General features: G+C 37.9%; 1 protein-coding gene and 2 long non-coding RNA genes across 3 annotated transcripts; 1 reads left to right on the forward strand and 2 right to left on the reverse strand.

The window, feature by feature from the left end:
• Positions 1–3,272: 3,272 nt before the first annotated feature.
• Positions 3,273–4,350, reverse strand: LOC136250765 (uncharacterized). Its single transcript, XR_010698707.1, has 2 exons — positions 4,127–4,350; positions 3,273–3,412 (listed from the first exon to the last, which is right to left on the reverse strand). It is a non-coding gene; the product is annotated as an uncharacterized lncRNA (long non-coding RNA).
• Positions 4,351–13,638: 9,288 nt separating this feature from the next.
• LOC136250768 (uncharacterized) lies at positions 13,639–14,862 on the forward strand. The gene is made up of 3 exons (XR_010698708.1): positions 13,639–13,984; positions 14,356–14,441; positions 14,490–14,862. It is a non-coding gene; the product is annotated as an uncharacterized lncRNA (long non-coding RNA).
• A 70-nt stretch (positions 14,863–14,932) lies between these two features.
• On the reverse strand, positions 14,933–15,947 carry LOC136250774 (uncharacterized). Its single transcript, XM_066043065.1, has 2 exons — positions 15,825–15,947; positions 14,933–15,778 (listed from the first exon to the last, which is right to left on the reverse strand). Exons 1-2 carry the CDS (start codon positions 15,886–15,888, stop codon positions 15,105–15,107), a joined length of 738 nt encoding a protein of 245 aa, XP_065899137.1. The 5' UTR covers positions 15,889–15,947; the 3' UTR covers positions 14,933–15,104.
• Positions 15,948–23,416: the final 7,469 nt, after the last annotated feature.

The following is a 23,416-nucleotide window of genomic DNA, read 5'->3' on the forward strand; positions in this document are numbered from 1 at the left end:
CAGGTAAACCATACATTACATTAATTAGGCAAATGACGGGTGAACTCAGAAGTTCTACATCATAACTTTCACGATACGCCCTTCTACAGTGGTATATGAGAGTAGGATACTCTCCTCAGTATATCAAGTCCATTTTGTTGCTATGTTGGGATTAACCTGTCTACAGAGCAGTTTCAAAACCATGGTAACTAAAAATGATGCAATGGACCACACCCAGATCGCCATGTTTTTGTAACAGACTGCTTGATGTTGCAAGTTGAATTCCTTGCTAAATTCATGCCATCTTCCCATACATCCCCTACCTCATATATTACCATAAACACTGATGTGTCACCACTTAAATTATCTGAAGTGGATGTTCAGGAGGTTGTTGAGTGTATTTCTCATCTGGATAGCTAGTCATAAGGCGGTGGGGGTTGATGGAATTCCAGCAAAGTTTGTTAAGGCCTCACCTTTGTGCATGGCTGTGCTTTTGACTAAGTTAATTAATAAGAGTATTTCTTCAGCTGTCTTTCCGGATTGTTGGAAATCTGCTGTTGTAACGCCAATTCCAAAATCAAGCAATAGTTCATCGTTGTCTAACTTTCGTCCCATTTCAGCTTTACCAATCTTCTCCAAGGTATTGGAAAGAATTGTATCTAATCAGATGATTGATCATTTCAACAAGTATGACTTGTTCTCACAAAGACAGTCTGGCTTTCGTTGTGGACATTCAACTCAGGATGTTCTTCTGCATGTTTCCAATTCTTTTTCTGGTGCTATCGATCGTGGGGAATATGTAGGCGCTGTATTTTTGGACCTAGCTATAAGGCTTTTGATTGTGTAGACCATTCTATTCTGTTGCAGAAGTTGGGTTGTTATGGCTTTGGTGATAATGCTCACTCATGGTTAAGGAGTTATCTGAATAATATAGAACACAGCGAGTTGCATTTCAAGGTTGTTTGTCATCTAGTGGGCCTATTAAAGTTGGAGTTCCCCAGGGTTCAATCCTAGGGCCCTTACTTTTTTCTATTTATGTCAATGACTTGCCAAGTGTTATTTCTTTGTCTGACATTAATATGTATGCAGATGATACGGAGCTTCACTTTAGCCATGGTGACCTTTCTGTTGTTGAAAAAACCCTTCAAGCAGATGTAGAGAATGTTTCCACTTGGCTGGTTGTTAATAGATTCAAATTGAACGTGATTAAATCATTATGTATGTTCATTGGTTCCCGCCAGAGAACTGGAGGGCTGAATCTCACAATAATGTTGGATGGTGTTATCTTGAAGCAAGTTTGTTCTACTAAGTATTTGGGTGTATATTTTGATCGGCATCTCACTTGGCAGGTTCATGTGGATTATGTTCTTGTAGAGTTAGAAGGAAACTTTTTGCTATGAATCGCGTTAGGCCGGCTTCCTCTAGAGTTCTGCAGTTGCTATATCAAGCTTATATTTTACCGGTGTTGGATTATTGTGATACTGTGTGGTTACCATCAAATTCTAGTAGTACTCGTCGTTTGGAAAGACTCCATACTAAGTTTACATCATCTTTCCATTCCTCTGATAACTTTAACTTCTGATCATCTTTAACTTAAAGGCGTACTTTTCACACAGCTGTACAGGTTTTTAAAATTTTCAACAAGATTTCCCCTCCTTATTTACATGGGATTTTTTCATATGCCGTGGATGTTACTGGTTGCTCTGGTAGAAATTTACACCGATTATTTGTTCCATGTGTTAGAACTAATTATGTAAAACAGTCTTTGGCGTACAGGGGTACGGCCATATGGAACAGATTACCTAAAGCACTATACAGTGCTAAAACTGTGAATGATTTAAAAACATTATTATGTACAATGTAATTCTGTTTTGTTGTGTATGTATGTACTTATATTGTATAGTATTTTTTTGTTGTGCTCTCAGGGCATAGCTAAAAAACAGCCGTCTTTGGCTGACGCTATTTTCCCTGATTAAATATCAATAAAAAAATGCCAAGACTTATTAATACGTTAGTAAAATAGTTGCCAGTGATAGAATTAAGTATGTAGGTGAGTTATTAGTCATTAAAAGATACGTACTGCCTCCCAACAGGGCAGTTTCGTAAGAAAGAGAAATGCTTAAAAATGGATTTGGCCAAATTGCGACCTATTCACCGCCCAAAGGTGGTTAAAACTAGGGGAAACTTGAAGTATAGGTCTTTATCCAGCACCACAGCAGCGTACAGCTACATCCAGTTATCCCAGGATTAGCCAGAGCTCCTGAAAGGCACGAGACCGGTGATGGCGTACTACCCAACTGTGATAAAACGCCAGCAAAAGAACACTCTTAGTTGTGAATTTTACTAGTGTTAAAGTTTTATTGTCAAAATCAACCATCGGTTAAAGTTTAGCGGTCTTATTTTGCTGTCTGCTTTTTCACACGAAGTGGGAATCCCTGCACACGAGCGATTCTGGCTAACTCAGGGATGACTGGATGTGGCTGTACGATGCTGTGATGCTGGATAAAGACCTATACTGCAAGTTTCCCCTGGTTGTAACCACCTTTGGGCGGTAAATAGGTCGCAGTTTGGCCAAATCCATCCTTACGCATTTCTCTTTTCTACGAAACTGCCCTATTGGGAGGCAGTACGGATCTTTTAATGCCTAATAACTCACCTACATACTTCATTCTATCACTGGCAACTATTTTACTTACGTATTAATAGCCTTGGCATGAATTTAGTGAGGAATTCTGTTTGCAACATGAAACAGTCTGGTACAAAAACATCATATCCAACAATTAAGCGACTTTTAATAAAAAAAATTTTATTGGCAAGATACACGCGTCTACACTGGAAGCAGGTTTTCAAGGCTCTGTTATGGATCGTCAGATAACTTTTAAACCCTTTCCAGGTTCTAGCAGGAATGGCCAGCATGACATCTACTTTCACGTAAAATGTAACAGCTTAATACGGCCTTCTTCATGGTACAAAGTAGGGGGTTTAACATTACACATAGAACCATTGGCCATGAAAATATTGGCTCACCTCAACAATCCAGGCGCGAACTTTTTAACGATTCCAGGTTATACCAGGCTAGATCTATCCTTTCTTGAATACTTCAGCTAGCTATACCGTTCGTGACGAACGTTTTACACGGTACAAATAATTTTATAAAAATCACTATCTCAATCCAATAGTCGCATACCCTGGCTGAGCACTGATTATTAATGACGCGCGCGCTATATTGCGTGGGCGAGTTGCAATGGAGAAGTATTACGTTCTTGAAAGTTTAATTCATCAACTTTTCAATGGTCAATAGTCCTTGTACATCATGCTTTTTTTGATCACGTGATACATCTTTGTATTTTGTACATGTAATCAAATAAATATTTTGAAAAATGGTCATTATAAAAATTTCAAGTTACTTGTTGCAGTTCTCCAACGTATAAACCTGTGGAAAAACAGTCACATTTAAATTGGTGAATTTAAAAAAATCTTTATCACGCACACACTACACACACACTACACACACACACACACTACACTTCACTACATATTCACATAAAAATAAAACACTACAAGGTATGGTAATGGTTGTTTACATTGGTTAATTTTGTGGTGTGCCACATATAGCAACAAGGGAAATGTGTATCTGTGATCAAGAATTTAATTTAGTCTGTAATATCAATCTTTGTCAACTAGAGATGAACTGGCTATTGGTAAAAAGCAAGGGGTAGCCAATGCCTTGGGAATCTTGTATGCTATGTGAGAAATCCAATCAGAAATACACAAATATATTAGAAACCAAATCCTAAATCCAAAATCATGTAAAAATAAAGGAGAAAGTGAGTTTAACAAAGTAGACAATGATCGATCATGAATAACTAGAACAAGATGTAGATCAACAACTGTACAGGTAGTTACTAGTTAGCAATATCACTAAATGCTTTTAAAAATACATAAAGATTGGGAGTCTCGTATACGCTAGTTTGGTGCTTTGCTTGGGCATTGGCAACCCCTCTGGTACACCATTTCTGTGTTTTGCGTGGGCGTTGGCTACCCCTCGGGAAAAATAAAATAATGAAAGACTATACAGAAGCTGATCTGTACAGAAGATGAGCCGTGTACAGCTACGTGGGCTTCTTTTTACAAAGCATACACTCACCTTATTTGCACATTGCCCAATCATCATCATGGACGCTTCCACCTCCCACCGTGCACTAAAGTAATAGAAACAAACATCATTAAATAATATAAGCATTAATATTATTATAGCATAACACAGCAGCACAATATTACAGCATGATAAACAAACCAAAGTATTTATACAGAAAACTATGTCATAGACATTTAATCGTCTTTGAGCAAGGCCATTTTAACGAAGGCGCAAATTGGCGTGGGCGTGGGCGGGCAATTCATTACATTCTTTTCGCCGTTTATAACTATCACTGGCAAACTAATGCATATACTATATCAAAGAACGTATATATTTAAACAGTTGTATGATACTTATAGACTGTTTTTTCACTTTCAACCACTTCTTGCGCGTGGGCGGCCCACCACCTCTCCCCTCCGCACCCTCCCACCCACCCACCCCCTATATGATATACGTGCTATACAGCTGAGCATATAAAAGTTGCTAAAATTAACGGGTTTTTGTAGAATCAATTTTATTTTTAAAATTCTAATTGAACAAACAGTACATTTTCATACTGTAGCTGAATGACATTAAAATACATTGAATTGTCTGATATGTGGCGATTTGGGTGTGGTCTATTGCGTAATTTTTGGTTACCATGGTTTTGAAACTGCTCTACTAGACTCTGCAGGGGCGGATTCTAAAAGCCTCTCTTACTCGAGATACTCTAATAGAGCAGTCACAGTAGTCTTTTGAGGAGCAGTGTAGCAAGCTATATATCTAGTTATAAATAAGGAAGTTGGTGAGGTGACAGCTATTGTCAGCAGGTGATGACTTTTTTTTTCTTATACAGCTAGGCTTAAGTTGCAATTTCAAAGTGAAACCCCCTTTTTAAAAGTCTGGATCCGTCCATCATTTGGAATCAGCACGGAATAGAAAGCAATCGAGAGTTGAATTTATTTATTTATTTATATTTATTTATTATTGCTTTATGGTGTAAACACACCAAAGGTCTGTTGGTAACATGTACCAACAGCCGCGAAAGTACATTACATTACATTACTTATTTACCTACTTACTTACTTACTTATATACACACAGATTCTACAAGTAGTTCAGGTTTGAGGTGGGTGGACGTGACTGGTGGTATCTTGAGCAAGGACAGAGATAGTGTAATGAGCAATTGTTGTTATCTTCAAAGTTAGTTATAAAATGATCCCAGAGAAAAGTTTTTAGTTTTGATTTTAGCAGAGGAAACGTTAGATCCAAGTTAAGGATAGGCATGGCATTCCAGAGAGTTGGTAATCTATGGAAATAAGAATGTCTAGATACGTTATTTAAATGATGAGGGATGATCAATTTGTTGCTGGTGCCGGATCTAGTATTAGCTGAGCTGAATATTTACAATTATTGCGGGCAGAATTTGACAGATTAAGTATCTCCAGTTATTATGCACTTGTCAATTTTATGCCCCACCCACCACCCCCGGGCGTCCCCACACCCCAGGTGGGGATTTGACATTGCTTCTTGTCCCCACCCCTGGGGCAATTGACAGTTGTCCAATTCACTGACCGATTTTCGGTAGTTGCATTCCTAAACAATAAAATCGCACTTGCTATAATTTTACTAGCTACAGGCATAGATATTAGAGCACACACCAGGATTGGAAACGCGCCAATAGCTCCGTACAAACACTCCGCACCTTATTTAATTAACCTTATAAAAGCGAAAATATACGTACGTGTACTGAAAGCGGTTAAGGCCAGGCGGTGAATGGCGTGCGAGGGGTCCTTCACTTCCAGAAATGTCGTCGATCAGCTCAGAAATTTAGACTTTTTGGTTAGAAATTTAATTGGAAATTTAGAAATATATTTGGAAATTTAGAAATTTGTAATTGAAATTTTAGTTCGTACGAATAGGAATTCATGATGTGTTTTGTACAGAAATTTGTTTATTGTATCATTTCATTGTACTGTATACATGAACATAAGTATAGTACGAAGTGAGAAGCAAGGTTTATGGAAGGTATAAAAGATTTATAGCGCCGTCTAGATTATACGCGCATTGACTTATCCGTGAATGTGTCCGTAATCTGCTTGTATACTTCCGAACTAATTTCGCTTGTGTTTGCCGGGATACTGAAGTTTCAACTAAAACATTAACGCAATTAAACCAGTTGCAAACTTTGGTAAGTAAGCTACTGTCTGTAGCATGATATGCTGCTCGTCTACATTATCATGACTTAGCTGCCTCCTCATCATAGCTTGAACGTGATTCAGCTGCAGCTTGAACTTGCAGTTCATGAAGCGTTGTCTAATCCTTTTGGGTCGCTAAAGGTATGTGCAAATACTAGGGATATAATGGCACGCATAATGGCATGTGTGAAGTAGCTGCAGCTGCAGCTGCAGCCTGTATATCAGTAGCTATAGCAGCTGGGATGGCAGCTGTATAGCTACATAATGCGTTTACATGTTCTCATATACTAAAAGCTAGTTGCTGCATGGCTTTCTTTATGCTTTCAGCTACAAACCATATCCAGTGTAGGGAAACAATAGAAATGTAATGAAGTTCACACCATGCATATTTTTGAGGTGTCAATAAACAGATTGTGTTTACTAACACCACAGAAATATGTTACAGTATAACAAGCATTTTAGAGAGACAATTCATACCAGTGAGTAATACTGTTTTGTGGGGTGATTGCTAAATTTTGCATATAGCTAAGCTGAGAAAATTTGCAGTTCAGTTCGGTAACATTTGCTCACCAATTTGTGTTCAGCATAAATCATTTTTGACTCATAAATTTTACTAGACAACATGCAGTGAAAAAATGAAGAGCACATTCAAGTGATTATCATCAGTAGACCATATACTTAGCTTCTTTATAATTAATCCACTATATAAAGTAATAGTATTATTTGACATTCTTACATAGGATCAGAGAATACGGTATGGCAGAAAATGGTGATCAAGAGATAGAAGACACATCTATGGATGAAGAACAAATATTGAATATGATGAGAAAATCTTTACCACCATATGTTGTCAATTGTTTCAAGTATACTGGATATGACAATAGTCCTGCCATAACACAGATGACAACAGAAGGCCCCCAGAATAGCTTGAACCAAATTGAGGGATTTATTATTAAGTACCATCCAAATGATGAATTTTGTTATCCTCCAACTGTTGCCAAAAACCTGACCAATGTCCCAAACTTTGTCTTTTTGCCCGGTCATCGTATCTTAATAGCTAAATTTATTAATGATTTCAAGGCCAGAGAGGAAATAAACAGCCGCTTGGCTAGAAAACGACCAACTACTGGCCATTCAAATGCAACAAAAAAACGAATTATCACATGTTCCACTGCAGATCCAGAAGAAAGTCCACCCTACCAGAGCTATGATTTGCAATTTCATTATAATGACATACGTAAGAGAATGGTCAAATGGATAAGAAAGGAAGGCTCTAAAGAGATTCAAGAGCTTAAGGAGCACACTGACTACAGTGTCATTTGTAAACTTGACAGTTCAAACCATTTGAAAGCCTCTGTCAAATGCACTCTGTGCAGAAAGGAGTTCCAGCTCAATCCTAAAACCACTGCAAATGGAAAGAAAGTTATGATATTATCCAACTGGACCGCCCATATTAAACAATGCATCCATAAATGCAAGGACAGTGGAAAGCAACCTGGAATTGCCACATTTTTACAACAGTCTCAGCCACATCAAAGTGATCCATCAACAATCAGTAATGACCAGCAAAGGAAGTGTGTAGATCAATCTGCCAATGCTGGAAAGCTCAGCAATGATGATTCTTGTATGATTCAAGTTTCAATTCAAGCTAAAGGACTTCAACAAAATATTAAGACTTCTACTACTAAGCTGAATACAAAGAAACGGTCTACTGCTGCAGGTATGACCAAGCAGAAATCTCATCAGCTGTTAGCAATTACACAGCAGTCCTCCCCTTTGCAATTGAGTCCACAAGGTGTACGACAGCCTACTCACGTGGAAGTGAATACACAAAATATTCAACAATCTCCTCCTGTGTTGGTTACTCCACAGAATGATGTGGTTCAACATTCTACTTCTGTGCCCATGAATCCACAGAAAGTTCACCAGTCCCCTCTTACTTCAGTGAGTCCACAAGATACTCAACAGCAATCTCCTCCTGTGTTGGTTACTCCACAGAAAGATGTGACTCAACATTCTACTTCTGTGCCAGTGAACCCACAGAAAATTCACCAGTCCCCTCTTGCTTCAGTGAGTCCACAAGGTACTCAACAGCAATCTCCTCCTGTGTTGGTTACTCCACAGAAAGATGTGGCTCAACATTCTACTTCTGTGCCAGTGAATCCACAGAAAGTTCACCAGTCCCCTCTTGCTTCAGTGAGTCCACACGATATTCAACAACAATCTCCTCCTGTGTTGGTTACTCCACAGAAAGATGTGGCTCAGCATTCTACTTCTGTGCCAGTGAATCCACAGAAAGTTCACCAGTCCCCTCTTGCTTCAGTGAGTCCACAAGATACTCAACAGCAATCTCCTCCTGTGTTGGTTACTCCACAGAAAGATGTGACTCAACATTCTACTTCTGTGCCAGTGAACCCACAGAAAGTTCACCAGTCCCCTCTTGCTTCAGTGAGTCCACACGATATTCAACAGCAATCTCCTCCTGTGTTGGTTACTCCACAGAAAGATGTGACTCAACATTCTACTTCTGTGCCAGTGAACCCACAGAAAGTTCACCAGTCCCCTCTTGCTTCAGTGAGTCCACAAGATATTCAACAATCCCATACAAAGGGTATTCAGCAGTCTAGTACATTTTTGAGTGAGAAGGATTTTCAGTAATCCCCTCCTGTGTTGGTGAGTCAGGAGGGGATACAGCTGTCAAATCACCAATGGTTGACTGGTCATATGAAACGCGAAAAACACAGAAATTGTTAAAATTTGAACCAAATCAGCCAAAAATCACTGATTACATCTCCATACCTACCAGAGTAAAAAACATCCTTTGTCAACATTCTTTAAAAGAAATACAAGACCTTGATGAAGATCAAGCATTGCAGTTTTCTACTGAATTGTTTAAAAAACTAATAGAAAATGCACAAAGCAATTGCAGATTGGTACCAAAGGCAAGAAGACACAGTGAAATTGTGAAAAGCTATTCCTTATCACTGTTACTGATGATAGGTCCATCAGCATACAAGTTAATTCATGCTAACATGCCAGAGGCATTTCCATCCCTGTCCACTGTAGAAAGAGAAGCCAGCAAACGCTATCATCCCCTTAAAGAAGGGGAATTTTTATTTGACAAATTAGCTGCCCATCTGGATGCATACAATGCTCCAAGAATGATATCAATTTCAGAAGATGCCACAAGAGTGGTATCTAGAGTTGAATATGATGGAAACAGTGACAGCATTGTTGGCTTTGTCCTACCAATAAGTGAAGATTCTCTTCCAAAGCAAAACTTATTCTCTGCCACTACATAAGAAGAAATTGAGCAAATTTTTGCGTCATCCAAGAAAGCTACTAGTGCATACATTTATGTGGCACAAGCAATTTCACTAAATGTGCCACCATTTTGCCTGGCTTTGATTGGCAGTGATAACTGCTTTGATGCTACAGTTGTACTGAAACGATGGGAATACATTATCAAGGAGTGTAATGCACGCAACATAAAAGTGATTAGTTTTGGAAGTGATGGAGATTCTAAGCTTCTTACATCTATGCGTGTGTCAATAAAGCTAGATGATTATGCACCAAAGCAATATCAAAAAGTTAATTTAATCACTCAAGACATGCTTTCTCACAATCACTAGGGATTTGGAATACCTCAATGATGGAACTCATGGTTTAGTGCCAAAAATGTTGCTAGCATAACTTTTGTGCAAGACCCAGTGCATCTTGGAGTGAAATTGAAAGCTAGATTGTTGACATACTCACAAATTCTTCCAATGGGCAAGTATGCTGCCTTGTCATCACATTTAAGTTTACTGCAAGCATCATTTGGTAAAGAGCAGCATAATTTATGAACTAAGGATCTAGATCACCAAGATCGTCAGAATTTTGAGGCTGTACTGAGAATAACCAGTGAAAATGTTATTTCTTTACTAGATGATATCCCTGATTCCAAAGGAACCAAATATTATTTGCAAGTCACAAAGTGCATTCTAGAAAGTTATTTAAACAAAGAGTTTGATCCAATTACACGTGTTACAGAGGCTTGGTATGCACTATTTTTTGTTAGATTTTGGCGAAAATGGCTGCTTTGCCATGAAGATTACACTCTAGAAAGCAACTTCATTTCACTGAATTCATATTTGTGCATAGAAATTAATGCCCATGCCTTAATTATTTTTGTTTTGATGTTGCGCAAGTATGGAAAATCAATGTACTGCCTTCCTTGGCTGCTAGGCTCTCAGCCATGTGAAAAGGCTTTTCGAGCTGCCCGAAGCATGTCCCCAACTTTCTCCACAATGATTAATTTCACAGTTCTAGGTTTGATAAGACGATTACACAAATTACAGATTCAGGTAGATCTTGAATCTATTTCTGAAGCTACAGGTATCATATATCCACACAAAGTAGCCCATGACAAAAAAAGTGGAATGAATAAGGATACCATGTACACCTGTGAAAACATCACCAACAAAAGCATTGAAGATGCCATAAAATTCAGTTTGCAAAAGGCAAAAGCTGCAATGGAGGATTTGGGAATGAAAGAATTATTAGTGAAAGGAAAAAAGTGGGATGATGTATATGGAGACTCGAAAGATGACGTGATCAAGAAAGATGTAGATGATGATGATGATTTAAAGGTTGCTGATGAATATGTTCCAATGATTTCTGAATTAGATAATCAAGAATGCAAGGAAATTACTGAAAACATAGCTCAATTAGAAGAAAAGAAGATTATTGATAAAAGCATCAAACAGAAAGCAACCTACTTATGCCAAAGAGAAATAGCTGATACTGATGGGAGAACATTTATTCCCATGTACAAGAAAATGGATATGAAGAGTTCTGTTGACAAAAAGCACGGGCTAAGGCACAAGTATATTGAAATTGAGTACAAAGGAGAAAATATTTATGTTCGCAAGTCAACCATAGTTTGGTTACTCCAGGAGAGTGAAAGAGTTTCTAGTGACCGACTCTTTAGAGTGAGAGTTAAACAGCCCTACTCCACATTAGAAAAACAGATACCATCAAAGAGTCTAAAAGAAATTAACTACGCACTACCACAGGTTAAAGACCAAGTAGAATTGGGTGATCTATGTGTATTTTCAGAAGAAAGAAATGGTTGGAAGGTTGGGAGAATCATGCAATTTGCCAAACACAAGGAAAAATTGAAGAGCAACAGACAATATAAGCCAACCATTGCACCAGTGACCTCAGATTCTATTGGAGTATTATGTTCGTGGTTCTGTAAACTTGATAACAAATTTTCAATCAGTAGCAGTACAAACACAGTTGACTACATATCACTGACAAGGTACATATGTAGCCTTTCACTTGGGTGCCTTCAAAATACTAAACATAGTAGTAACACAGAGACTTACTTGAATCAGGTACGACCTATATCAGCATTGTACACTGCCAGTGAATTTACACTAGCAAAAGAAGTGATTGAAACAATTGATCTGCATATGGCAGAAATGGCAATCAAACAACATCCAAGTGTTACTATGCCAAGTAAACAAAATGATAAGGCACTGTCACAAGTTATAGACTTGACTGGAGCAGATAATAGTGAATTGGTGTTGGATGTAGAAAGACTGTGGATGATTTGCTGTGGGTTTAGGTTAACGATGTAAGAACGACATATTATACTGAATGGAGGATGGCTGACTGACAGAATTATTAATGCTGCATGTGCTGTTTTAAGGAAACAATTCCCTGGGTATGGTGGATTAGAGTCAACACTGCTGCAACAAAGCACCAGAGGGATAGCTAATACTATCAACGCCATACAAGTAATACATTTACCAGGGAAAAGTCATTGGGCAGTCATTTCAACAATAGGATGCAATGCAAATGCTCTGAAGTATTATGACTTTCTTTTTAATACTGTTTCTTTAGAAGCAGACAATGCAATAGTACGCTTGCTGAAGCCTTCTGCATCAATTGATGTCCAAGTTATGAATGTACCTTTACAGAAAGGCTCTAGTGATTGTGGCATTTATTGTATTGCATATTGTACTTGCCTTGCTTTTAACACCGATCCATGTTTGTGTGTGTTTAGCCAGTCAGAAATGAGACTCCATCTACTTTCCTGCTTGGAAAAGGAACAATTTACATTATTTCCAGTATTGCAGAATAGACGATTGACAAGCAGCGCACGAGATATACACTGTCTATCAATTTGCCCAGTTTGCCTTAAGCCTGATGATGGGAAACTCATGGTACTTTGCGAGTCATGTAATGAGTGGTACCATAATGACTGTGTAGACCCATTTAACGAAGATAGTGACTGGATATGTGCAAGATGTGATGTAAAGCATGTATGATGTTTCATTTTTTTGTTAGAGTACAATAAGCAAAATAACCTACAGCAAAAATTTCTATGAACTAATCTGGTTAGTTAGTGATCACTAAAACTATTGAGACTTCTTAAGGTACAGTATACCTTTTTCTTTTTATCTTTTAAAATAACACAAATTATGAGTGTACATTAATTAACTAACCATCATTGTGCAGCAATACTACATGTATATGTATGAAGTTGTCATAATTTGTAAACATTATCATAATATTATTAAACTCTGTTTCAACATCCTGTTTCAGTGAGTTCAAAGAGAATTCACCAATTCTCTTGTGTGCTAGTTAGTATACTTGCACATGGAGGATATTCAGCAGTCTACTCCTACAATGCCAATATCAGCATAATATTATAGGTATTATTGTAGAGATGGTACCATACCTGCAGAAGATCCAACTATCTGTAGCATCCCTGAGTGTCCATGCGCAAGCCTCCACAGTTTTACTCTTGGCTGGCCGGTGAATTGTTAAAGCTAAACATGTACAGAATATGAAAGTAAATCACTGGAAATTTGCATGCAAGGTGTAGCAGTTGTATATTCAATATAGTCTTCAGGTGGCAGCAGGAGCTCAGTTATCAAGTCCAGAGGACTCGATAAGCTCCTGGTGGTGGTGAGAGTAAATAGAAGAAGTAGGGGTCCAATAGGCTAAGGCCACTATTCAGAGTGTAGTTAAAAAGCAGTTTCTGCAAAGCATATAGTGGAAGATTCATCATCACTACCCATTGTATATGCGTGGTCAAAGATATGCGGAAGCTGCTCTCTTGGTATTTGTGAAGCCGGGCGGCCGCACCAGACTATGCAGGTAGGCTACTCATTCACGAACATGGTTAGCTATATGTTTTACGCAGTAAAATATGTCTAAGAACTTACAACTAGCTATCTAGTTCTATTCATAGTCTGTGTGGTGTCTCCAGTTCGCTTGAATGGCGTGATGCGTGGGCATCATCATATCGTCGTGGGCTCCTGAGGATAGCCTGCCCTTGATCTTGATGGCTTCATAGATTATAATATGATGGCTTGTAAGACCGCTTGAAATTTAACCATTTTTAGTACAACAACCATAGAATCCATCACTGTTCGTAGCAACTCGAAATTCCAGAGCACGCAGAAATTGGAAATTTAGCAGAAATTTGGAAATTCAGTAGAAATTTGGAAATTTAGCAGAAATTTAGAAATTTATATAGAAATTTGAGTGACCAAATTTCCAAATTTCGAAATGTCGTCGATGGATTTTGTATGTGAAGGACCCCCTGATGGCGTGCTTACACGGCTGTAACGACATGTAGAAGGAAGATGGTGGAGTGGAGTAATTCTTGTACCAGTCGATGCAGAATTACGTAAGTATCATAGATTGAAGCACGAGTAGAATGAATAGGCTAGAATGTAACTTTCATTCATGGCTTTGCCACGTTTTTCCCTGTAGTCTAACGAAACAACCTTCCAATCGCCATTCCTTTTGAACATAGGTGTGTTTTAGCGGTACAAAGCAAATAGAAAAGTTCATTTGGAAGTTCTCAGTCACTTCAGTGATCTAGTTAGGAAAAATATCATAATTAAATGCCACACTGGTTTTCCCTTTGTCAACTAAATGACATCATATTTTAAATATTTTGAGGCACTTATGTATATTTGATTCTATGTGATAATAAATGATTTGCATATTATGGCTGCAGCAGAATCAGCAATGTATTTTTTTTTATTATTGCAGTATGAATAAACATCCAGGATTTAGCAAAAAAGAGAAGCAAATGATGATGCTACCCTGTGAGACACTAGATGGAATACGCATAACAGGTATTATAGACAAGGTGTCAACTGTTACTGCATTTATGTACTTTATAGTGTTGTCATTTTGTGAACTGCTTCCTTACATCTTCAAGATTCCTGAAGTGACATGTTTTTTAAGCTGCAAGGTAAATCAAGACACGCTAGAGAAGTTTTTTGGCTTACAGAGGCAGGCAGGAAGATGCAGTGAAAACCCCACAGTTATTGATTTTATTAAGACTACTGAGAATTTCAGGGTAGTGTGCTCTATATGGGTTGATGACATCCTAGGAAATTGTCGTGGTCGCAAATTAGGTAATACAGATTTGCAGCTGGCTAGAAAGCCTTTACGTAAAAGGAAACGCAGAAGGTCTTCCTAACATTGTTGCTGTTTGTATATTATTTATGATTTATACATTGCTGTTTGTACACTATTTTATAATTGATTATGAAGTGCTATCTCAGTAAATAATTTGGTTCGTAATGACTTGCACTTGGCAGTTCTTTTTTTGATTCAGCCTGATATTTTTCCATTATTGATTTAGAAAAGGAGTTCTGCCAGATGTTGATCCATAATGCAGTTATTGCATGCAACACATCTTCTTTCTCTGTTTCATGACCCGTGATCAGAGCCCATTGAAATAAAACACCATTATCTTCATTAGTGACATTTCCATTTGTTAGCAAAAACCGTCATCCATGTCTCCAATCTTGTGTTCTCAATTCTTGACAGGTGGCATGCTCAATTGCCAAGAAAAGTTGGTAACATTCATCGGTAACATGAATGAGCCCTCCTCTGTCAATTATATTGATCCAATCTGTGGAATTAGATTCCTGTATACGTTTCTTATCTGTTTCAATCAACATTTCAACTTCATCTGCCATTTTCCTTTGAAGATTTCTTACCACATACCCAGCCATATATCTGATGGCATTTTCTTCCTCATATGTTAGTCTCGCTTCATCATTATCTTCAGGTGCTGCATTTTCACAACAGTAAGTATCATGCAGCAACTGCTCAAAAAGTTCAGCTGTTATCAGCTGAAAGAAAACTGACTTTGCTGATATTCCCATGATTTGTTCCAAATAACATTTCCATTCTTGAAAAAAATCATCAGAACTTCTCAACTTATGGAACTGGCTCCACATTTCTTTTCTCTGGAGTTTTTCAGGGGGTTCACCAACTATTTTCTTCATTCTACCAAACAGCCACTCAAGGAAATGACACTCCTTGGTCAATGGAGACTGCATTTGTCGAAGCATACTTTGGGCATTGGAAATAAATTCCCTTGATCCTTCTGTATCAGTACTCATTACCTCGTCATTTAGTAACCCAAAAACTATTGCTCTAACCTTCTTGACATAAACTACAAATGAAAATTGATAATCATGGCACGAACAGTGATCCCTTACCTTCGCAGCATTCCTTATGGCCTTGCTCGTCACACCCTAGCTCCATGCCACGGTGTGTTGCCATCTTTTTATCACTTTGTCGGCTCTGAAGAACGGAAGGAATACAGTAGAAGTCATGCGTACATATAAGAAGCCATACGTGGTCGTAAGGTGCGGTGTGTTTACGAATTATATTGGCGTTTCCAATCCCGGTGTGTGCTCTAATATCTATGCTACAGGTAGTCATTCCAGCCCAATTTTTAAATTTTGGAAAAATGGGCTTTTAATATGCTCAATAGATAGAGTATTAATTGCCGATCTCAGAAATATATAGTTTGTTGGGCTGGAATTAGCTACTTTGGCATGCACAGTGCTTAAAAATTGAAAAAAGGTACATTTTTCTACATACATATGCATTTAAAAGGGAAAAATGGCACAATTGAATCAGGAAGCCATCTAGCAATCTGGACTATCTTGAAACTGCAGTTGTTCCTAACTGCAAGTTTGTACATTTAATGAGAGTAAATTCAAACTGTATGAGATCTCAGCGATCTTTGTATGCTTTGTGGTGAGCAAATATGTTTCACCTACTGCACACTTCTCAATACAATGGTGTATGCCTATAGGCAAGAGGCTACGTCAAGTAAGCAAAAACATCAAGTTAACAACTTATAAAGGTAAACAACTAAAGTGGAGGTGCCACAGTGATGCAACAGTACCTAAGGTGGAGTTGTGGTTTCAATTATGGCATTGTTATGCCGACTTTGAAGTGGTTTATACTTTTGAGCTGATGACACAGCCATCAGAAAATTGCTCTGGAGCTGAAAATCGCTAACCAGAGCGAAGTAACTACGCACTTTAAAGTAAGCACCAGTGACTACCTTCCACCCGACAGTACATTTTTTAATTGGTCACTGTAAAGTGCTAATAATAAATACTTCAGGTTTAAGGAAGAAAGTCCGTCCCTCCTGGAGGAAGACTGAGTGTGGCCTCGACTAGACATTGGCTGACCTGCAGTTCGAATCCTGGGGTTGGAGGGATTTTTTTTCCTTACTTTGGCCCCTTTTCTGTTACACCTTATCAGTCAGTTTGTAAGTCAAGTCATTAGGTCTAAATTATGTTAGGTAATCCTAAGGCTGCAGCACATGTTGCTGTCAGACCTTCAGTGCAGGTCACTGTAAAGTGCTAATTATACAACCAAGTACTAAGAATAATACGAAACGCGGTTAAAATTACGTCATTAATAAGGCCCTTATTCGGTGATTATTAGTTTCTCATCCAGCCTTTCTAATTATTATGATGCGGGCGGGAGGGTATTACCATTATGCCATTATTTTATAATATTAACACACTGATGTACAGACCTTGTCCAAATTGTCTTTCTTTCTTACTACAAACATTTCCTTCACCAGCTGATTCTACTTTTCGTGATCGCCAACTGTTTTTCGACAGTCAACTGAAAGCCTGCTTTGATGAAGTCGATAGAGCACGATTGCAACTGGCACTGCAGCAATTTGCTAAGGAAAACAACAGTTCTCCTGGTGATATATAGCGCATTGTAGCGTTCATCAACAAAAATTATAACAGTTTGGTATCACGTGTTCTTCCGAGCATGCGCAGAGTAAATAATGGCTTACCATGCGGTAGCTTAAGAAGGATGCGGGCGGTGGATGAGAAACTAATAATCACCAAATAGGGGCATAATGAATGAAATAAATAAATAAATAAATAATGTTTGAGAAAACTACAAGGCCTAAGGCTTCGCACTCACCGGGAATAGAATCCATGTTGTATGAAGAGATAATCGTATAATGGGTGAATGTTTCCGTGGAGGTGATAGAAACGTACGACAATTCTATTTAATTCCGATCAAAACAGCACGTGATATACCCACTACTAATCGAGCAGATTCAAATGGCTATTTAGACGAGCGAACTACTGTTCAATTGTGTTTGAAAGTGTTGCCAGCTGGTACACTAAGCCTCAAGTCGCCATGCCAGCTGCCAGTGGATGCGCTCCGTGTATCCATAGATATTAGAGTACACTCTAATATCTATGGTGTATCTATGGCTGCAGGACACCTGAATAGGTTTGACATGCCAGCTGCACAAGGACAGGTATGTTTGTTTGTATTGTAATGTACATATGTCTTGTATTTTACTATATTTTTTCTGGCTTGCTAGGCTCTGGTTGGTTTGGTTGTCTGTTTGTACTAATGTATTGTAAGAGCGTGGTATGTTTTAAAATTTTAATAAAATGTTTTCTTGTATTATTGTACATTTTGCCTTTACCTAGCTTACTAGGCTCTGGCTGGCTGGCTTGGCTGTCTTCCTTTAACTGGTCCACCTGGCTTGTATACTCCTACAGTATTGTGCATCTCCTGTAGGTTGTGTATGCATATACTGTGTACACATCACTGTGCCATTACCACACCAATGATGTACTGGCACTTAGCTACTGGTGGCCTTTAGTTACGATGCCACTATTGTGTTGTATCTGTCACTACTGTGACATATTGAGTTGATTTGGGGATCGTGCCTTCACCACCTAATAACCTCACCAGGGGGCTGTCACATTGGTGTATGCACTTGGTTGTATGTGACGCGGTCCTAGTAATAATAAATAATAATAATAATAAAGTTTTAAAGTATTCTACATACATTACAAGGCTTGAAAAGATTACAAAACAACACAAACTTACTTATATGAAATGCGCACGATAAAACCAAGATTTTCATGATGAACAGCGTGTAGACAAACTTCACAGCAGTTTTCATCCTCATTGGAGCTCGGACAACGGAGCAATATCAAGTTAAAATCGAGTTGTTATTTTGTGCCAGGGTTCTATTGGGGAATATACGGAGAATTTTTTATTAAAAAATCTCGGATACTGGAATGCCTACTACAGGGCAGGTTTATTACTAGTCGCATGCATGAAATATGCGCTTAGTCATCCTTGAGGTGTTGTCAAATACCCTTCTATAGGGGTGTGGACATAGTGGGGATTTCACAGCCGATTTTGCCCCAGTAGTGGGGAATTTGACACCACGATTTGTCAAACCCCCTGTATTCCCCCACCCTCCCCGGAAGTGGGAGGGTGGGGCATGAAATTGACAAGCGCATTATGAAACTATAGAAATTTCAGCACTTGGCCATTACCAACCAGCCTCCATTGGAAACTACCTGAATTTCATCAAATTTTCCAACCCTACCATAACTATCCCCAAATCTACTTTAAGGAAATGTTTAGATGATGCTGCCTACCAAAGTATTCTAGCCTCTGAGAGGATAGTTTTGGCTAGGAATAATAAAGAGTGGCTGGATGTGACTAGTATTGGCTAATTTATATATAGTGGAACCTCAGTTATCTGAACCCCTTGGGACCAGAGGTGGTCCATAAGTCTGAAAAGTCTGTATCTCTGAAACTGTGTGTAAATTGAAATATCAGTTATTTCAACTTGAAAATAGCATGAAGAAATTTTTTGAGAATATCAGTTATTTCAACTACCCTAATAGAACAGTCACTACTCTAATAGAGCAGTCATTTCTGTGGTTCGGTTAACCGAGAATCCGGATAAGTGGGGTCCGGATAAGGTTCCACTGTAGCTTCTTTTTATTTTATTTTTGTATTTACACCCTTACCATGCCCATGCGGGTCCTTCCTTAGGACCATACACGTCGTCACATGTGACCGAGGACTATCACACTTTCTGTAATTTATGTACTCTGTAATTTATGTACTTTCATCACTTCATCATTGATTGTTTTCTCTCATATTATGAACTCTTGATAATACTAACAGAAGTGAAGAAAAGCAAATATTGGCAAGAGCATTTGCTGAACTCCTATGCCACCTTGAAAACTGTGTTCAAAAATGCTGAAAGTGTCAGCAAGTTTTCATGATTTTGAATCAGAAGCATTTTAAATGACTAAATTAGTCAAGTTGATGAGGAAAGAAATATTCGATATTTTATCTTTTAAATTCTCTGGCAATTTCGCTTCTCATTGCCAACAAACCTTATACTTAAGACCTCTATATCAATGCTGTTTAATGGAATTAACTTGTAGAATCAAGGTGATCATGAATCGCAGGCTTGTCTCAGCCATTTCTCAGCTTATATGCTTCAATACCAAATCAAAAGATCATGTGCACAGAGCAATTGCTACTGTAAAGATAGGGAAACACCTCTTCCTCTGTATATTGGTTTAAACATCCATACTCAAACAAGAAGTAAGAAGCTAGTAAGCAATTGCAACCTACACAAATTAGGCATTACATGTAGTATTACTTACAGCCAGGTTATTGAGCTGGAAAACAACTTAACTAGTGCTATCAAGAGTCAAGCACAACGCCGCACTTGCTCGCACACGCAACTTTGCTCAAGATTTTTTTAAAATCGCTAATTAAGGGGCGTGGCAACTGTTTCGCTTGCAAGACAATATGGCAGCTGTTTTGTTCACAAGAATCCATGAGTGAAACAGTTGCCATGCCCCTTAATTAGTGATTTTTAAAATCTTGAGCAAAGTTGCGTGTGCAAGTGAGTGCGACTTTGCGCATGGGCGGTACTGTATATAATGGGTGCTATCTGTAAAAGATTGCAACATGAGGATATAGTGTGTCGATCTCATTTGAGAAAAGGTGTTATTTACAGTGGGAGCCTTAGATAACATCAACCACAATCCACCATCCACCACTGCTCAAGGTTCTTTTCATGGTACCAGAATAAGTTCAAACTACTAGGAATTTTAGTATCTTCAGAGATCCCCTTGCTATTCCATCTAACGTTGATTCACCCGACTTTTCTTTGAAAGTTATGTCAATGTGCCAGCTGTCACCATCCAAATCAATGAATTGGTTGCACCTCCAGTGATGTGTACTGAAATTATAGATAGCCATCTGAAGAAAGCTAAGGAATAGGAAATAAAATGGACTGATCATTCTGCACAATTACCAGCAAAAGATAAACTTGATGTAATGACTATCTTTCCTGGGCTGCATTCCATGCATCAATGCAACCTGATCCTGAAGATCCTAATTCAGTAGTTGCTCTTTTACCATTGTTTTTGAGAAGGTTGCAACTATTGCCATGATTAAACATGGCATGGATGTACTTTAAAAAGTCACTAACAATCTTAACAGTGGTCAAACTCCAGTAATGGCTTTTGATCAGCCACTTTTTGCCTTGGCAAAATATGTTCATTGGTCTTGGCCACAGTCATTTGAAGAAGACTTCTTTGTGGTTATGGATGTTTGGAGGACTCCATATTGAAATGGTTTTGTGGAATACTAGTGCCATTGGTGACTTTCTAGATTGCTCAGGATAGACAACAGCTTTATGTGAAGCTGGCATAGGGACAGCAGGAGTAGTATAGATTCTTTTTAAAAGGTGTCACATCTTACTAGAACTAGGCATAGTCACCAAAATTAATAGCTAACAGTGTTAGTGCTCACTATAAACTTCAACAGGATGTTTGGGAAACATGCAAATGATGAACTTTCGTTTGAAAAATGGAGACTCTAAATGAACACATACTGAATTGTCCAACCTTTCAGTATTGGGATCTAGTCTTAGTGCGGTTTGAAATTCTCACAATGAATCTCATTCGAGCCCATTGCATAAATGATTTTAAATTGTATCTTAATTCCAGAGTTGGGCTAGTTACTCCAGAAAAGTAACTAGTTACTATTCGTCGTTAAAAATTTTTCGTTGCTGGATATATATATATATTTATTAAAATGACGAATTATTTCTAACTATATACGGATAATTCGTGCATACAAATATTAACGTATAAGTAGTTATTCCGTCAAAAAATTTTCGTCCATTATGCAAGTGACGAAATTACGTACTGTAGCTAGCGTCAAAATTTTAATAGAAGAAAATTTTCTATGTCGAAATTTTTCTGATTTACCCTAGTTACTTTTATCCCATGTAACTTAGTAACCGTTATAGTTACTTTTTAAAATGTAAATAAGTATCTAGTTACTAGTTACTTTCATCAACATTCAAGTTATGCTGGTTTATTAATTTTGTAACATGATTTTTTTGCCCAGAGCAAGGGAGAAGAGGACTAATAATACTTCTATAATAATTTTATGCAACTTTCTGATAATAACGATTCTGTAGCTATTTCAGCTCAGTTTCAACTGTTATGCCTGTATACTCATTAAGAACAGTACATAGAAACCTAAACAGTGTTTACTTAATGTGGCTGTAGCACTAAAATTGAAGTGCTCTTGCTTTTAAAGCATAATTACCTATAGTTACAATGACAGTAACAATGTAATTATTGTAACTAGTTACTATTGTAACTTAGTTACTTTTCAGGCAGTTGTAACTAGTTAAAGTAATTAGTTATGTAATGTAGTTACAAAGTAACTAGTTATCCCCAACTCTGCTTGAATCTTTGGAAACTCTGGTACCATGGTTATTCGCTCTCGATCACACGAACTATGCTTGTTGGATTCCAGTCCACATATGTGACATGAAGTCACTGCCACAAAATGTCAAGGATGATTTGGAACAGTGCTGGGTGCTTAGAAAAACTCACAATAAATTTTCCTGTATGCCTTTGGACCATGGCTATGAACAGAACAATGAAATGATTATTATTAATAAAGGATCTGGAGTAGCAATTGGGCTTACAGAAAATCCTATAGCTTTTAGAAGATGGATGGTAGCAGGGCCAAAATAATCTCAGCTTCTATCAGAATTTGAAAGTCAATTCATGGAGGAAGGCAACAATAGTTGGTATAAACAACATAAACAAGGTCTTTCTACTCAAAAACGTTTCAGAAAGCATACCAACAGCTTGTATGAGACAATGAAAAAGATGGTTAATCCTTTTGAAGATGACTACCCAGAACTGATAGCCCTGGACTCTTGAAATTGTGTATCCAAGAATGTAGTTTACATTGTTAAAGATATTGGGAGTACTCAGTACCAGAAGTATGTAAGATCAACCCTCTAACTATTTCTGCATGTGGGCACAAACTACACCTTTTCACATAACACTTCATATCTCTGTACTGTAAGAGAATATTTGTGTTCTGTAACTTGCATCATCACGCCAACTAAATGCTTACTAAGCGCTGAAAATTGTGTTGCCATAGGATAGTGTTACAAAACGTTATGAGTGATGAAAGCCTGAAAAAGTAGGCAAAAATCATGTGCCCACTTGCCCTATTTTAAATTTGCAGGCCCAGTCACAAATTATCATTTATGAGCAAAAATATCATGTTCACCCTTTACTTGTAGCTGTTAAAACCCATAGTTAAATGTACATCAATGAAGTGAAGATGAATGTAAATACCTATTGTGATTATACAGATATTTATTCTATTATGCATTGTATCATATAAAAATTCTATATCATGGCATCACTACATTCTAGTATGCTTTAGTCTACTCAGTTTACAAGTAGAAGCTAGTAATGCAAGGCTATAAGTTGAGTTGATCATCACATTGCACTATTTCGTGACTAAGCCTGTGAAAATAGCTAGGGCATGTTGGCACATAATTTGCCTACTTTAATTTTCAAGCTTTTATCAATCATAATTTTTTATGCTATTGTGCTACATACAGCATGTCCATGTAGTTTTAAACATTAAC

This window comes from Dysidea avara, chromosome 1 (assembly GCF_963678975.1).
Source record: "Dysidea avara chromosome 1, odDysAvar1.4, whole genome shotgun sequence".
NCBI classification, from domain to species: domain Eukaryota; kingdom Metazoa; phylum Porifera; class Demospongiae; order Dictyoceratida; family Dysideidae; genus Dysidea; species Dysidea avara.

Coding starts and splice junctions, on each gene's coding strand:
- LOC136250774 (XM_066043065.1), bottom strand. CDS start 15,888: ATGGCAACACACCGTGGCATGGAGCTAGGGTGTGACGAGCAAGGCCAT. Junction 15,779..15,824: donor CCATAAGGAATGCTGCGAAG/GTAAGGGATCAC, acceptor TTTCATTTGTAG/TTTATGTCAAGAAGGTTAGA.